Source organism: Centroberyx affinis, unplaced genomic scaffold, assembly GCF_046629955.1.
Source record: "Centroberyx affinis isolate AG114_WGS23_722 - 3 ecotype Tasmania unplaced genomic scaffold, CSIRO-AGI_Caff_v1 ptg000002l_1, whole genome shotgun sequence".
NCBI lineage: Eukaryota > Metazoa > Chordata > Actinopteri > Beryciformes > Berycidae > Centroberyx > Centroberyx affinis.
In genome coordinates, this window is record NW_027278718.1 from 150739 (window position 1) to 168169 (window position 17431).

A 17431-nucleotide genomic window follows, 5' to 3' on the forward strand; every position below is an offset into this window, starting at 1 on the left:
CTTGTTTTCTGAGTTACAGTTCAGAAGGACGTCCGACCCTCATCGGGGCTCCGCCTCCTCTGACAGCCACACAAACCCGCCCATCTACCTAAAACACTCCTAACAACTGGTCCAGGAACAGATTTAAAATGCCAAGTGTTTCTCCCAGCCTGCACTTTCCCAGGCCGTTCAGCTGTGGCTTTATAATAACCTCATAGCAGGAGGCTCAAGTCCAGATCAACCTGTTAGCTGACAGCTCAGCGCTAATTAGTCTTTCCAGTTGAACTAAAGGTTTGATTGAGTGTATAAATGCACATCATACTGATATCATGATATCGGGGATATACGGAGAAAGTAGGTCTATTTCTTTGTTTGTTTGTTTTTTGGAAAAAGCTGGGCCAATTTAACCGAGGTTATGAATTTTGTGACTGTTTTTCTATGTGAAAAAAAAAAGTTTCTGTATGTGGAAAAGTCAAACCTAATAATAACCCTATAACAAATCTTAGAAGGATACTACACAAATATCACAGTAAAACTCCCGGCAAAAGTCCCTACAAGAATATTACAGTAGAATATATATAAAAACGTGCAAACGTGTGTGTCACAGAAACTCTCTAATTCCCTAGAGGACTATTAATGGGATTTTTTAAATATAAACTAATAGCTTTATAATAGCATCTTACCCTGCAGCACTAGGCCTACATCCAGGCGGCTGTAGCCTACTCTTTAATGCCCAGAGAAAATGGTAGATACCTGTGTGTGCTCGCCTTAAGGTAGTTGTGGGTTAAATTACTTGCACGCTGCTAACTGCAAACAATTTGCGACGCCTTTAAAAACCGAGAGCGTCATCTAGTGGATAGTCAATAGGCTGACCTGAATGAAGTCAGTTGGTTAATCAGGATCTGAATCACTGGATTGGCCAAACATGTACAAGGGTCTCTGTTGGTGCCATTGGTGCAGGGATGCATGGAGAGCCAAGGCAGTAACACAGAAGGACAAGGGACAAATACATACACAGACGGTAAAATATAATGTTATCACCCTACATACATAGATTCAGCATAGGCAGCATGGTGTACACACTGTGGGTGCAGCAAGGGAACAGTGTAGCATGAAATAGTTAAACTGAGTGGGATGAAAAGCAAGAAATTAGCTCTGAGCATTATGGAGAATGAATATTATCTCTGTAACTAAAGTGTCTTAGTGTACAAAGACTTTATGAGGAGACATTTTGAGTAGTGCAGGACTGTACAAACAGCACTGAGTAACGACTCATACTATCCAGAATGAGTTAAAGCAGGCAGCAGCAGGATTACAGTCAGTTTCATAAGGAGAGGTGAGCAGGAGTCCACAGACTGTGTATTTGCAGTGAGTCTGGAAGTGCTGATGTTAATTAATCAGAAAGCTTGCTCTATTTAGTCTCCAGCTGGGTATCTGCAATATGTATACACTAGAAAATCTATCATAGGCCTAATATTATGTGATGATATTTTGGTTTAACATTTTTAAAAAGGCACATGATATATATTTATTGTTATTGACATAGCTTCAGGAATAAACAGGTCTTTACTCCTGCAATTATCAAAAACTATAAAATACAATACAGTAGCCTTGACTAAATATTATTTGAGTGTATGATCTGTTACTTACTGTCAAAATACAAAGCTTATAATTCATGTGGTAGATCAGCAATGATGATATTTACACTGGATGATATTATCCAATGCGATTACCTTCAGCTTCATCATGCCACAAAGAATATTTCACACAGCTACATTATTCCTTATAACTTTGGGAGAAGAAAACAACTATTATTATTGCAATCCTCATGAATGGACATCCATGGCATTTCATCGCTTCCACCAAGGCTTCAATTAAATGTTAAATTCAGAGTTCTTTCATGAAGCTTGTCTTTGGACAGACAGTACATAAACTACACTGTACTGGAGGCCCCAGCTGCCCCCTGCCTTTGTAGTGGCCCTCTGTTTATATTTGTGTCCGCAGAGAGAGCCGCGCAGCGCCGCAGCCTTTAATCTGTGCTCTGTGGCACTGTGTCGTGTTACAGCAGCACACAATAAGGGCTCTGTTCTCCGCTGAGGTGCCACAGCTGGGACCTCTGGGCATGCTCAGTACAGAGCACCGAGTCTTATCCTGGTTAAGGAAACCTGCAGGCCTTTTAGTGGCAACTGAACAGAGCTGACATGTAGCAGAGAAATCCCAGTGAAAACACATTTAGCTCATGTGATTTCATTACACATCTTTTTCCACTGTAGTGACTTTTGACAGAAAACTATTATATATGGAAAGTTTCTGTGAATTTGTATTGGCTCTGTGCCGACGTGACAGGCAGAAGCCAACAACGAAACCAAGAAAAAACGAGACAAATAACAGTGATCTGAGATTATAAAATCAGAGAAATTAAGGAACAAAACACTCTCAACACAGCAGGCATCCTATAAGTAGTAACAGAAAGGCAGATGCTCTGACTGTAAGTATGATCGCACTGTAAGAGCCAGGATTCCCAGCATAGCAACAATCCCTTTGGGGGCTTGTTGCTTCAAGGATGTGAGCCAAGAGTTTGTCTGTCAGTCGGTCCAGCAGCCAAACCCACAGGAAGTCGGCCTTCAAACACGGTGGTCCCACTTTTACAGAAAACACACACACACACACACATCTTCCTCCCTATGCAGAATATTGAAAGATGACAGTCATGATTTAGACTGCATTACTGAGTTTGCCACACACAGAACAGCAGTCAGCACTTTCCTCAGACCGTCACCTCTGTCAGAAAGCTGAAATGGGATCAGACCTCTCAGGATGTGATGACTTCTCTCATGCTCACATATGCAAAAGTGTAATTTTGTGCAGATGTCCCAGGCCGGTGATTTACAGCAACAGCCCTCTGGGTTTAGAGGAGTATTCGAACAACTGTGTTAGGATTGACTAATTTATGTCACAGCACAAGCAGCAGATTGAGCACTAGTCTATGGAAAGCCGGTTCCACCAAAAACATTTATTAGAAAATACATTTCAGATTTATACTTTTCACAATAGCTGCATCCACTTCATCCTGACGCTCTGTTTTCAGTTCATCTCTTTTTTCTCAACATTTACATGATGTATGTCCATCAAAACAATGACAAAACAAATAGACAAAAATGAACCAACCATCTTGAAATTAACACAATTAAAACAAAATTATTCTAAAATTATACTCAAGAAATAAATTCATATTTAATTACTAATATTCAAAGATAAATGTATTTTCAAGATCAGTTTATTTACTGTTTAAAATAGATATTCATGCATTTTATTTTTTGCTGGAATGGCTTTCATACAGAACCTAATGCTTCTGGGCTCTTTTTCTCAGTCGGCCATTCATGGAAAATCTAAATTTCAGAAAAAAGTAGGACCACAGCACATGTACAGTACGCTGCTATCACACTTTATTCAAAATAGAAACATATATTCCATAGTACTTTTCATACAGACTACAATGGTCCACTGGTATTATTTTCAAAAATGAGTTACATACTATAAAACACTCATTTGGCCTAAATCCACTGTAGAAATGTCTCCGCAAAAACAAACAAAAACAGGAAAGCCTCATCCAACACCCGTGTTTCTGAGCTCATCCCACTTCACCCAGCCAGCCTAACCCATGTCATAAAATAAAACTGCATGGAGAGAGGAGGAAAAAATGTAAATATGGAGAAACATAAAAAGGTGTTTGCTCAGTGAGGGAAATAAATGCACATACAATTGAGTTTAAAAAAAGATGGCACATTTATTGCAACATAAATGTTATATACATTTTGTGTTTTTCTGTTGAAAGAGACAGAAAATTCAAATTCTTGTTGCTGTATTTTTTGATGTGCATCAACAACACCTTGAATTTCTTTTGACACAAGAACAAATCTTTTATCAATCAACAATGGAGACTGAAGAATAAGATGGAGATCGCACTTTTAGGAGTCTTGAGCTCGTTCAACGCCTTTTAAGTCCTAGACTACGAGCAACAATCCTTCTATGTTCTTGAGATGCCATTTGTAAATTTCTGGTAATAATGGACAGGTTATGGTAAATAACCGTACATTTTTACTATCTAATATAGTAAAATAAAGTAAGAAACTTTTTACTCAAAACTTTTGCTTTCAAAAATCTAGAAAGAGTAATATTTAGAATTCAAGAAATATTCTTACAGTATTATTGTATAAAAGACTAACTACAGTGAAAAATAAGCCAAATGTTTTTTTTTTCTTTTGATTTTTTTTTTCATATATTATACAAGGGAAAGCATCTGGGAATACAGCAAAGTCTAACTTGGCAAACAGAGGAGCAAAGAAATATAGGAAGAACAGAAAATTTAAAAAATGAAGGAAAGAGAGAGCAGGACATACGTTATATCCCTCAATCAAAGACTGCCAACATGAATACAAGCTCATGAATACTGAAATGAAGAACAAGGCCACATGCAGTCAGAGAATACACAATAGTTGTTTAGGTTTTTCCACAAAAACAAAGTTGTTAAATCATAAATCCTCAATGTAAACTCTTGGTGTGGCATCCTTAATTCTAATTGATTTCCCTTTTTACAGAATATTCATTCTGAATGTGGCAGCCTTGTTTAAGGTGTAGATTATGATGGAAGACGATATACGAAGAAATAAATGGAATATAAAGCAAGTCTTAAGACCAAAGACTTAATAAAGGAGAAACATAAAGCATGCACACTGATAGGGAAAAAATAAAGCCATGATCAATGTCTTGAAACATAAAAGAAAATCCTGTTAACTGCTTTTGTTCATTATTGTACTACAGTTCTATGAAACCAACTATTTTTTATATGAAACAGTATGTGAATCCTTGAAATATCTAGTCTGGTTTACTGTACTGAGTATATCACGGCTTGGAAACACCATTTAAAATAACTTAGAAATTCTCTCTGCTAATTGAAACTGGACATTATATGCTGAAAGCCTAGAGAAATTACTTGTTACAACACAAATAAACATAACTAGTTTTTACTTAGAGTAACTGTTTTTGAGACTTACTGTCTTGAGTTATTAACAGAAAGAAAATTAAGTGATATGTTCATCAGGCCAGGAGTAAGAGTGGTCGTCGTTTTGAAACTACTTCTTCATTAAGCGATCTCTGACTAGCCAGTGGCGGGAAATGACAAAAAGAAGCCACTTCTGCGCTGAAGTCTAGAGCGTGTAACTGTCAGGCTAAACAGACAACAATCTGCAAAATATGCCATTGCTTACATTTAACACTATATGGCAAAGGAACCTAAGGGCAGTGAAGTCCCCTTTCCTTTTGTTAAGACACTAAAAATATGCAGGGAATGCTAAGGTTTGCAAATAGTTTGCTCTCTGTATTTTAACTGCTCACTACAGAGGAAAAAAAAACACAACTAAAGTCGACCTTTCAGTAAAACTAGAGTTTGCCATTCTTCTGTCACCTTAGGGCTAGACAATATTGTTTGCTAGTGTAAAAAGGGCCTATTATTCAACTGCTGAGCTCATTAAATCAGCTCAGGTTCTTCTAATCTCAGTCTGCAGCATGGAGACTGATCTAAACTACACAGAAACAGCATAGGTAGTTTTGGTTAAAGATGCGGCTCGTGGCGGAATTAATAAAATATAAATATAAATAATATATAATCTTTTTTAAAAATGGGGCGCTTAAGTCTTGAGCTCTCACAGCTGACAATCATTGTCACAGCTGACAATCATTGTCAGCTGGGTATAAATATCACTCTAAACTGGCCAATAAATTAATTTGACTCTTACCGTCTCAGTGCCCAAATATTTTAAATATTTTCCCCCTCATCTCGGACGAGCCCGGGACTTACTGGGGCGGAGTGCTCAGCCTTACTGGTGACACTGGCAAACTGTAGATCAACTGAAAAGCCACATGCTTCTCTTTGAAATTACTTAACTTTCCCTTTAGACATACACTTTATAGCTCAATAACATAATAAATAGAAAAAAAGAAACAGACAAACAAAAAAACAATTGCTGTTACAATGCATTCGTCAATTCAGTTTAGGCACAAGGCAACTTCCACATACGGTCGGAGGACATTGCGACAGTCTCTGATTGTTCAGAAGCAACGCGCTTCTTGCAGACAGTGATATGTGCTGAAGTTTTTCTCGTGGGCAGAAATTTGCTGATGGACATTGGCTGTTGTCACAGGGAGCTGGACGCTGGGTTTTTCTTCAATCTTAGGATTGGATTGTGTTAGCCTTGTACTTTTGCTTCAAGTGGTCTGTCTCCTCCAATTGGTGTCACAAACTGTGAGTCCTGTCTGTCATTGGGAAGCAAGGTCACCGACTCAATCTTACAGAAATGATCTGGATCACTTTGACCTGGAGAGAGGAGGAAAGAAATATATTGATCAGAGGTGAACATCGAATAATTAATCACACTAGGTACAAAACAAGCTCTATCTTATACTCCATATTAAGCGTCAAGGTTACAGCAAATCATATTAATTTGCAAGTATGATTATGGTTGTGATGATTATGACTATTTCTGCATATTTAACGATGAGGATGCGGACTCCGATGAGGTGAGGCGTACCTGTCTGCTACTCAGAGGTGGCCCATGGGGTTGGATGTGTCAGTGAGGCCAGGATGGACCCCTGTGTGGGCGGACTGGGCGTCGCCAGACACCCCAGACACTTTCTCCTCCTCCCTTCTCTTAAGGCAGGCTGCTTTTGGATTCAAGTTCCGCTCTGTAGGTTCAGAGAAATAGGAATCGAACCTTTCTGTTAGTTTCTGATCAGTTAGTAATCAATGGGAGCTTAGGTGTCTTCATTCTTTGATCATAAAACATTATAAAACATCAAGTGATACAGTAATACAGCATTTGAGTGAGCGAATGCAGCTTGTAATAATGTAAGTAATGTCACGATACCAGAATTTTGACTTCAAGACCAATACTAAGTTTAATATCTCATAATTCAATACTACTACGATATCACAGCAAGCAAGAATTATCATCAAGCTATGTGTTACCCAGTGCTGAGGGTATGGTATGCTTTAGAAAATGGTCAGCAGTAATGTAAAGTATGCATGCAGTGTAGCAAATGGGCTAAAACATGCACAAAAAAACTCCAAAACAATATTGTTCTTTTTAAAGAAAGATTTTGTGTCTGTCATGCTGATAATGTGGGCTTAGGTCTACAATATTTATTGGCCAAATGAACGCAAGTAGCACAATCCTTTTAAGTTGTAATACAAAAGTAATGTAACGAGTAGTGTAACTAATTACTTTTCTCCTGGAGTAATAACTAAGTAATTTATCACTTTTTATGAAAAGTAATGTGCAACGTATTACTTTTCTTCCAGTAACGACCCCAACACTGGTGTCACCACACTTGATTGGACAGCTTTGTAGCAACCTTTGCACAGAAATTTTTTATTTGTCGGTTGGGTGTTTGTTGACTCTGTAAGCAAAACAGTTCCATATTTCGCTCTTGGAACCAGTTTATCCACTTCAAGACGAGGTGGACTGTTTGATGCTGTTGCCAGTTTGATAAGGTTGACTTTTTTGCTAACTGCTGCAGTTCACTGTCAAAAGCCAGACTCTCTGTGTATTTTAATCTTTCTTCTTATAACCAATTCCAGTTCCAATTCACATATCATCCACACATTCAGTAGGCTACTCGCCCTCTGGAGGTGACACCAGAATAAATTTTCAGCTTGCAGAAGTCATTTAGTGAAATATTGAACATTTAAAAATTCAACATTGAATTCAATGTCTTGCAGCAGTGCTGAAGTAGTATTGAAATTTCAGTTATCATGACAGCTCTAGCGTGAAGCCATTCATAGGTCAAACTGGTAGGTTATGGGCGGCCACTGACCTCTAACTTGCTGCTCCAAGCTCAGTATGACAGCCACAGCCTGGTGGAGGATGAGCAGCTTAGTCTGGGGCTTCTCGCTTTTCAGGTGCAGCTGGCACATGCGACCCAGCTCCTTGAAGGCCTCGTTGATATCTCGCACCCTTAGGCGCTCACGGGCGTTGTTGGCCATCCTCCTCTCGCGCTCCCGCTCAGCCTTCTGCTCTGGGTTCAGGTCCTCGTCTTCATTGATACTGCTGAAGACGGGAGGAGACATCCACCCAGTCGGGGAGGTTACAAGAGTAAATCCACACTAAAGCAGCTTTTTAGTAGAAGATCAATGGATTTGACCATGCTATAATGTCATCCTGCTCAAAATAATATGACTAATTTTGTGCTGAAAAATCACAGCTTGTTGCTCCCCCTAGTGGTTCAAATCCAACTTTGGAATTTTGATGTAATTGTGTAATTTCTGTACTGATGATGTCATCGATTGGGAGGCATGACCTCTACTAAGAAGCCTACTGCTCCGCCCATATCCTTGCTTTATGCCAACTGTATATATTATGTTGTATCTCAATACATTAAAGTGGGTGAAAGCCAAAACCATGAGAAAACTCTGTAAAAACAAGGCTATATTTTAAGTTACTTTTAGTTTAAACAAGGAAAATATTTAGTCTGTTTGCATGTACTTACCTCGTCCGGGTGCCTCCGCGGGGCGTCTTGATGTCTCTCTTGTCGCTCTCATCATCTGACCGGACGTCATCGGAGGAGTTGTCGTGCATGTCGTCTTTGTCCTGGTTCTCCACCTTCAAGTCCAGGGAGGCAGGCAGATGCCCAGCCAGGCTTGAAGCAAGACCTGCGGCAGACAAGAGGTAAGACACCATATTTAAATAAGGTCTTGTCATTATACTACAATATGCCTTTATCATGCCATGTCAGCCATTCATTTAGTTGTGGAGACAGAGAGACATCAGACCTCTGAAGGTTTCCAATTGGTGGTTGAGCTCTGCGGTGGATGTGGAGCTGGAGGCCGGCAGTCCTCCATGGCTGTTGTTCAGGCTGGCAGCGTCGTCACGGTGGGCTCCGCCCTGCAGCAACACACAGTGGAGGACAGTGTCAACACAGGAACAAGACATTCGCTCTAGACAATACATACAACAGTACTTTTTAGTAAGAGAGAAGCGCTTGGTGAGTCAGATGTGTTAAGAGATTGAAATGGCACATAGTTCAAAACAGAAAGAATAGCCTTGAAGAGCCGTGACAAAGTCCCCACAGAGGTCAAGGATGAAATTCATTTTCACTTATTCAACAGTAAATGCCCAGTGATTTATGGTCAGACTTTTAGAAATGTGTTATTAAATTCTAGAGTGAATGTTCAAGCTGTCAGAGATTTACCTATTCATATTACATAAGTTGTTTCTAGTAAACAGATCGCAGTACAATTTCAGGGTCTCATGAGTCACTCAAGTCCCTCTTTCTTAACACTGGGAGGTGCTTTGGTGATTTACTTCACAGTAATCTGTTGCTGTAGAATGCATAAGCAGGGGAGGAAAACAAAAAAATAAGAGACACCTGTGTAATAGTTTTAAAAAACAACGTATTTACAACACATTATGAAAACATCTCCCTTTGTCCCCGTTTATGCTGCATTGTAATTCACTTACTTGTAATTCAGTTACTCTAACCACAATAAACAACATGTCTGTCTAATATAAAACAAATCTTTCTGTGTTCTGGTTCAGAAGATGTCGAGCTAAACCCACTCCAAAGCCAATTTCCTTGTTATTTCGTCCACATTTATAACAGTCAGCTCCCACCGCCTTGTACTGCAATGCCCCTCCTTCCTGAGGTTTACCACATGTTCTCCAGCTATTTGGTCTCCCCTCTGAGAACCGAGGAAAGGCGGGGAAATCAGAACTGAGGGGTGTGTGTGTGTGTGTGTGTGTGTGTGTGTGTGTGTGTGGTGGTGTCTTCCCCTTTTCTTATGGAATGTGATCCCCAGTCACTGTTGGCCTCTGTTAACCCCGCTACCCCGAGACCCTCCCCTTCCTCAGCGCTACGCTAATCTTTGCTGCGCTCTCAACAGGTGTCCAAACAAGTCTTTGTCTGGAGGAGGAGGAGGGAGGCCGGGGCTCTGGCGAGGGAAGAACGCTGCCATTTTCATGGCTGGGCCTGATTACCATACAGCTGAGGACCCTCTATTTGGGTGGAGGCCGCGGGTTCAGACACACGTTTCCAACGATTCAGATTTCCTGGGTTGTTAAAAAGAGGCAATGAAAAGGGGGTGGGTGTTCAGCCAGAGTAAAAGCCTGTGGTTGTGCTGTGCTGAGGCTGGTGAGCCCCGTCTGAGGAGCCCTGTCTGAGGAGCCCCCTTGAGGACCCCGTCTGAGGATCCTCTTCCCACACAGGAAGTGCTGTGTTAACGCAGACACAGTATGTTCTCTCTCACAGTTGCAGTCTGTCAACATCGCTGCCATAACCCAAAGCTCTGTAACAAATACATCAAGTCTGACTCTTTGGATCAACCACAAAAAGTGCTTTTGTTAAGGGGAAAAACGCGCTTCCCTGAACGATCCAAGGACCACAGCACCAGTATCAAAACACACCATGACAGATAACACACAGTGCCTGCAGATATTATCTTCCCTGTGCTGCGAGATGGGCAACAATAACAAACTGGAAACATTAACAACTCTGTATTTAATATAAATTATTGTTGGCAGAGGGGACAAGAGGCAGTCGGCCAGAAAGAGAGATACCAAATCCCAATAAGTGGTGCAAGGAAAATACAGCACAACTTTGATAATCTTGCCAGCAAAGGATTTTACTTTTATGTGTGAAAGTTAAATATTTTGGCATGATTAACACTAAAATGTCAGTCCAAATCAAAATATGAAACAAATATGTACAGATAATCTAAATTACTTTCTACAGTCTAATTTGTGGTTCAAATGCTTTTTTACAATTTCAATAATTGGGCACAGTTAATGGAAAATATTTTCACTGGAATCCAATTTCTTTAAATTAACCACTTGCTAAATTGGTCAGTGTGAATGTCTGAGGTTGTGATAACTGATACTGAAAATCAGTTATACATTTTGGAAAACGTCTGGATCTAAAATCTGGATCTGGATCTAACCTAATCAGATAGTGGAGGACCAAGAAATTCATGAAAAGGAATAAAAAATCTTAATCACAAAAAGAATTGGTTGAAATGTGTTTATGTTGCCTTACCTCTGACTTTTCCCTCTGCCATTTCTGCCTGAGTGCACCCGTTATCTGTAAAATGATAAGTAATCTAAACCCCCACCCATTCAGAATTCTTTTTTAAAAACTGACCCAAATTTTTTCCCAACACCTAAGGATTACTGTAGGAATAGCCGCCCCATTTTAATTTCCACTACAGATGTGTTCAAATCTCCAGGCTCTTTAAAATGAAATAACTCCGATGGAGGATGGGTGAACACATCGTGATTTATATTGAGACCTGCGTTCCCCTGTTCCTCAAGAGGCTTAGTCTTTAACTCTAAAAGGAGCGCAACATACAAACACTTTCCACACCAAAGCAAAACTTCGCTCCATTATGCCTGTTTTTCTCATTTCTCTTTCACCCTTGTGTATACTGCCTTTCTCATGACAAGGGGGGGCCTTAGGCCAGCCATTACACTTATGGAAAATATGTCAGCATAAATTCAACTGCTCTATGAGGAAAATGTCTTAGTTTCTACACATGGCAGCGGACCCATTTTGAACAGGTGGCCGAGGCATGTTGTATGGGGAATTTGGAAAAGTTAGATGCAACAATAAGTGTGTTTGCTTAGACCGAAGAAATGTGTTTTTTTACCCTTTACCCTTTAAATCTTAACACTTATTAGATGCAATATCCTAAATACATAAAATATTCATAATCCAAAATACTTCTGTGAAGTTCTCATACCAACGCTGCTGTCCGACTTGGAACCAATGCAGAGGCAGGGAAGTTTGCTCCAATGGCTGCTATTGGCCCATTTTGTGCTTGTCCCAGCAGAGTGTGTATGTCGCTGGGCAGACTGGCGGTGGAGCCCACTGCATGGTTCCGCAGAACAAGGATTGCATCATCCAGTCTGTCCAGACGATCCTCCATTCGAGACTGGGAGGACCAGGGGGATTGAAGAGTGAAGGGTTAGGGAGAGGGAGAAGAGAGGAAAGAAGGACAGAGCAGCTTAGTATAAGCACATTAGGACAAAAATTGAGAACACTGATTGTATGGTGTGGACTTGAAAAAGAAAAAAAAAAACATCTGAAACATAAGATAAAGACAATCCATATGCAAGAACGGAGCCATTTCAACTTGAGGTGCGTGGTTACAGTGTTCTCAAAGACAACAAATGCCCTTGTTTGTGTCCAACTGAAAAATGGACGGATGCACTGCAGCCACTTGGAGTACTTTAACAATGAATTTAGAATTAAACATTTTCTACGCCTAAGCTGATTACTGCAAGCTGGAATGGCAAAATAGAAATAACCAACATGAAAAATATGGCGACAAAAATAATAGAAAAAAATGAGTTAAACGGCATTTCACTGTGAGGAATGTGGATTGGAAGTCAAGCTTGTGGGAGGAAACAAAATGAAGGATGCGAAGACACATGGAACACGAGATGAGAAAGGCTCTATCTGAAGGGCAGGAGTACCTCGCAGACATCCTTCAAGAAAGACATGGCATCCTGGAGATGCTCATGTAGCTGCTGATGAACTCTGTTTTTCTGGCAAAGTCAAATAGGAATAAGACAGGATTATGAAAAAAGATCAATCTATGAAACACCAGAAATAAGAGTGTGGACAGAGATTGTCTGTGAAAAGGCATAGACAGAAAAAGAAAGGCAGAATTTGGAAAGAAACAGACAGCTGTTGACCAATCACTTTGTAAGGATGAAAATGTTTTCTTGTTTGAGACGACTAATAACAACTCTTACTTCAGTCTCTCCTCCCACTTTGGCTTTACTAGGAAGTGGTATACAAAGGTCACATCCGTTACATCACATCCATGGCACAAAAGTTTGTTTACACCATTGGTTCCCAAATTTGCTGAGCTTGTTTTAATTAGAAGTTTTCTGTGAGCTTACGTGCATCAATTCATTTGTTTAATCGACTGTCCTCAAGTTTTCAACATTTTAAGCTGAGAAAAGCGAACAAATCCTCTCTCGTCAAACTTCAACGGTAGTTTTTAATGTTATTAGCTGTACCACAGATGCTCTCTCTAGTGGCAATACAGTACAATACAATCTTCTTCTGAGAAATGTAATGAATTTTTAAGTATCTTTGCAAACAAAATTGCAAATGTTAAAACACAGATCACCCCAGCCGCTCAAGTCATAGCCATCCTCCTGTCTGCAGGATGTAACTTTATATTTGTTATTTCTCTGTTGGAGTGCATGTCGTCATTGGCAAAAGTTGCCTGTGGTGTCCCCCAGGGATCTATTCTGGGTCCAATACTTTTCTCCATATAGTATATATATGCTACCCTTGCAAACATAATATTAGTTTCCATTGTAATGTGTTTTCGGTAAACCCAATTGATATCATGCAATTGGATATGCAAAGATGGATATCTCTTAATTTCTTACAAATTAATACAGATAAGTCTTAAGTTATCATAATTGGGCCTCATCTTGTTAGTGCTCCAATTCATAACCATCTTGGCCTGATCTCTGCTAATATATATTCAAACTGTAGGAATCTTGGAGTCATTTTGATTCCTATTTGAGCCTGAACAAACATGTTACGACAGTGGTGCAGTCATGTTTTCTACATCCAAAATTAGTTTTTGTTTTTTCTGCTTTTAATTACCTGGAAATTGTGATCCATGCTTTTAATTATTCTGTACATACACCCTTTTGTATTTTTTTTTTTTATTTCTACAGTTTTAGTAATCTTTTAAAGCCCCTTGTAACACTGTTTTGAAGTGAAGGTTACTAACATTAAATTTAAAACATTGTGGGTAAATATTTAATCCCCACACCAGATAATGTGAACACATGACATGTGCATCAGGTCGTATGTTGGATGAAAGGTGATCCCAGACTGGGGCTCTGGTGGCAAGGCAGCACAGGAATCCTGGAGCAGCGGTTCAGCACAACAGCTGCCAATCCCCTCTGCCAGCCCCCTTCACTCCAGCCCTAGCCCCCAACTGTCATCCCCACCCTGGCCCGCAGAGTGGAGGACAGATGGCTGGGCACACCCCAAGGGACAGGTATTGTTCAGTTTTGGTATCCCTCTGCCCCCACCTTTCTCAACAACATTTGTCAGACAGGAATCTCCCTGTAATGCAAGCTCTGCCCTCCATGGGTAACCTATCTACTGTAAGCATCCATGAAAGAGTGTGTGTGTATTGGAAGAGTGAGGAGGCTGCGGGGCTTACCAGTGAGTGAAGGGAGTTGTCGTAATTTGGGGAGGAGGGGGTCTGTCCACCAGCACGGGGCCACTGGTTAGTACCTGATGAGAGAGAGAGGGGGGGGGGGGGGGGGGCAATCACCATTAGCAACGTAACACAGCTGATTCACTTTCATAACAACGTGGCTGAGAGCTTTACCCTGCTCCACTGGGTACATTGACACAAAGGCTACCTGACACACAGCATAACACGCAGTCATAACGCACTGACATCCTGATTTTCTGGTTTCTTGTTGCTCTATTGAGGTATTTTTATCTTTAAGGCTCAACTGCATCACTTCCTGATGACTGGACCGCATCCTGACACATGAGCCAGTGGAGGAATAGTCAAACGCCCACTTCCACTCTGGGACGTACTCTACATCCGCTCATTAATGAGCTCACAGCTAAGAAAGGCCGGGGAACAATATGAGCACTGATAAGAGCTGATAAGACGCTGGCTATCCTTGACACTTCCTTCTTCCTGGACAGTTTGAGGCTCTGTAATACATCAGAGTGATCAAAAATGCAGTGCGGTTAAACAGGTGGCCATCCTGATCTACAGATCTGAACCTCATCTGATTAGATTAATGCGATACTGGCATCCCAGGCAGTCAATCACATACCAAGAGTTTTAGCATAACATGAGTCCAACAGCCTTCCACACTTGCCAAATCATCTAGGCCAAAAGAGACACAGAGAATCAATCTATGTTGACTTCCTCTCCAAAATTCAACAGAGCATTATAAAAGTCCAAACAGATGTTGAACAGATCAAATTCATACCTTGATTAATTAAGGTCAAACCCATTTCATATCCAAGACTGGACATCATTGATAATCAACAGTATAATGAATCTGATCTAAAGCTTAAGGCATCAAAGTGTGTTTAAATAATTTCAATCAGCATATAAAAATACACTCTGGCACCGCAGGATTTGAAATTAACAGCTACCATCTGTTAAATTACGGTAAAAATTGGAAGTGAGGGATTATCCTTTCAATTTTAACAGCCACTTTGATTACTCATCTTTTCAAATCATTTCCAGAGAAAAATAATTTGTAGGAAAACTCAACACATCTTTGAACACAAATAGACACTTGTATTTCATTTAACTTTGTATTTTTCCTATGAATAATTAAGATGATGAGTCTGCTTCCCATCAACATCAATGGCCAATCCCTGCTGGCTCTGTCATGACTGAATGTAGTTAGAGAACCTTCTACACTGAGAAAACACTGCAAACTGCTGTGGGCCTCAGCTGAATACTGAATACTCTCTTGGCTATTCTCTAATTTCTGAACACTTGTCAATGATTGTTGGTGTTGAAGTTTGAAACGTATCACACATCCACAAGGAATGGTAGGCCTATACAATCAGGGGTCAGTTTGAGCAGCATTAGAGGGTATAGTTTTGTTATCATAAAGTGATAACTTCAAGGGAACAGCTGTAAAAAGTCCCACAACTGTAAAGGTCTACTGTATAAAATGGAATTTGCCAATGGATTGTGAGGCCCTATTGTTTTTATGAGTGTTAGGACAGTGTGCCTGTGCAGGCCTAAATATGGAGAAATTCAAGCAGCTTTACACTAAATACTAGTGGTTATAATTTACCTTTGGTCGGCAGAGGTTCTGAGTGGATTTTTAAGCTTTTGTGTGAGCCAAAAAGTTCATTTACAGCTCTGTGTAGTATATAGAAAAGTAAATCATCTTGATTTGATCTGGTGTAAATTAGTGTGAGAGAAAAGGAATCCACATCTGCTCATCACATTTCCAATTCCAATACATTTCATCTTTCCTTTTTCTGAAGCACACTTTCATCCTGCCAAACAAACAATGTGCAACAGGAGGTAATGCGTTATACAATCAAATATCCTTAATGGACTTTGACAATAATGAACCCTTCCAGGTTATTTACATGAGGTGGTGTTTGTGGACCTTTCCAGCTCAGCGCTGTCTGCTGTCTATTATGGTGGAAGGAGGCCAAACCTACATCCTGGTAAATGGAGTCCACCAGAGCACAAGCTGCAGATGGGGACTTTGTTTTGGCTATCTCTTTTTCATTTAGGCCAATTCTTAAAACTCATTGTCAGTACAGTTCTTCATTGCACATAGGAGTAGCAAGCCAAACAAAAAATGTAGACCAGGCATAGGGAATCATTTCTACTGGAGTTGCCTGGGAGAAAAGATTGTCTTCATTGTTATTTCCATGAGTAACTTAAAAAGCTACAAAGGGCAAGATTACATTCTGAGTCCCATCTTTGAAGAGACTGATGTGGCATTCTTACTCATAATGCCATTTACTGAGAATTATTCATAAATATCAAGGCGTACTTGGTCAGATCAAACACATACCAAACCACTGAATGTAACACCTCGGTTTTCAAAAGAGGTTTTACTTACTGATTTCATTTTATAGCAAACAACATGACAGCTTAAATATATTATCTTACAAACATGCGTCTAGCTAGTGTTAAACAAGAAAACACCAGGAATTCCTTTGAAGACTATCACAGTTTTAGAGTGTCTGTACATCTCAACCTTTCAACAGACCACTAAGCTAAGCAAGTATGTAAACCTAGCAACTAGCATCTTAGCAACTAGGATATTTATTTTTAGTAGCATTCAGGGATGCATTTTGAGAACACTGACTGTGGGACTCTTTTCTCTAACATCTCCCCTAAAAGGATATTTCAGTATTTCAAAGACAGCAAGACAAGAGTGAGAGAGAGAGCAGGAACCTAATGTTAGCAAATTGTATGTTTCTAACAAACACAAAGATTACATCTCCCTTGAGCTCTGGGAACTGTTTAGAAAAGGACTTTCCGAAGAATGTCTCTCTACACTGCCACACTCTTCTATACTTGAGTTTTCATGTTTCTTTACACACACAGCCTTAGAAAAAGCAGACTTTAATTAACAAGCTATTAAAAGTTACTTTGGAAGAGGAAATGAGAAAGTCTCTGTTCTGCCTCAGCTTTCTCCCAGGCGTGAATCAGACAGGAACTCCTCATAAGCCTCCACTGGCTGGCTGCTATGAAAAATTAGCCTGGGGCTCTGGTCCCCACGTGCACTAGAGAGGGCTAATTGAACAAACCAGCCTTGAGTAATGTGCTGTGCATTGGTGTAATCCTAATGATGAATGGATTTTGTGGTTTGCATCAACAGGATGCCAAATTTTGTGCCAATTT

The 17431-nt window shown here is 40.1% G+C and overlaps 1 protein-coding gene across 1 annotated transcript in view; it reads right to left on the minus strand.

Moving 5' to 3' along the window:
* Positions 1-4033: 4033 nt before the first annotated feature.
* tcf12 (transcription factor 12) overlaps positions 4034-17431 on the minus strand; it is a 98831-nt gene continuing 85433 nt past the window's right edge. The window contains exons 14-21 of the mRNA XM_071527415.1: positions 14231-14304; positions 12504-12575; positions 11768-11959; positions 8807-8918; positions 8524-8686; positions 7852-8084; positions 6567-6720; positions 4034-6352 (exon numbers count right to left, since the gene is read on the minus strand). Coding sequence (XP_071383516.1) covers positions 6578-6720; positions 7852-8084; positions 8524-8686; positions 8807-8918; positions 11768-11959; positions 12504-12575; positions 14231-14304 — 989 coding nt within the window. The 3' untranslated portion in view covers positions 4034-6352; positions 6567-6577. The remainder of the gene's footprint in view (positions 6353-6566; positions 6721-7851; positions 8085-8523; positions 8687-8806; positions 8919-11767; positions 11960-12503; positions 12576-14230; positions 14305-17431) is intronic.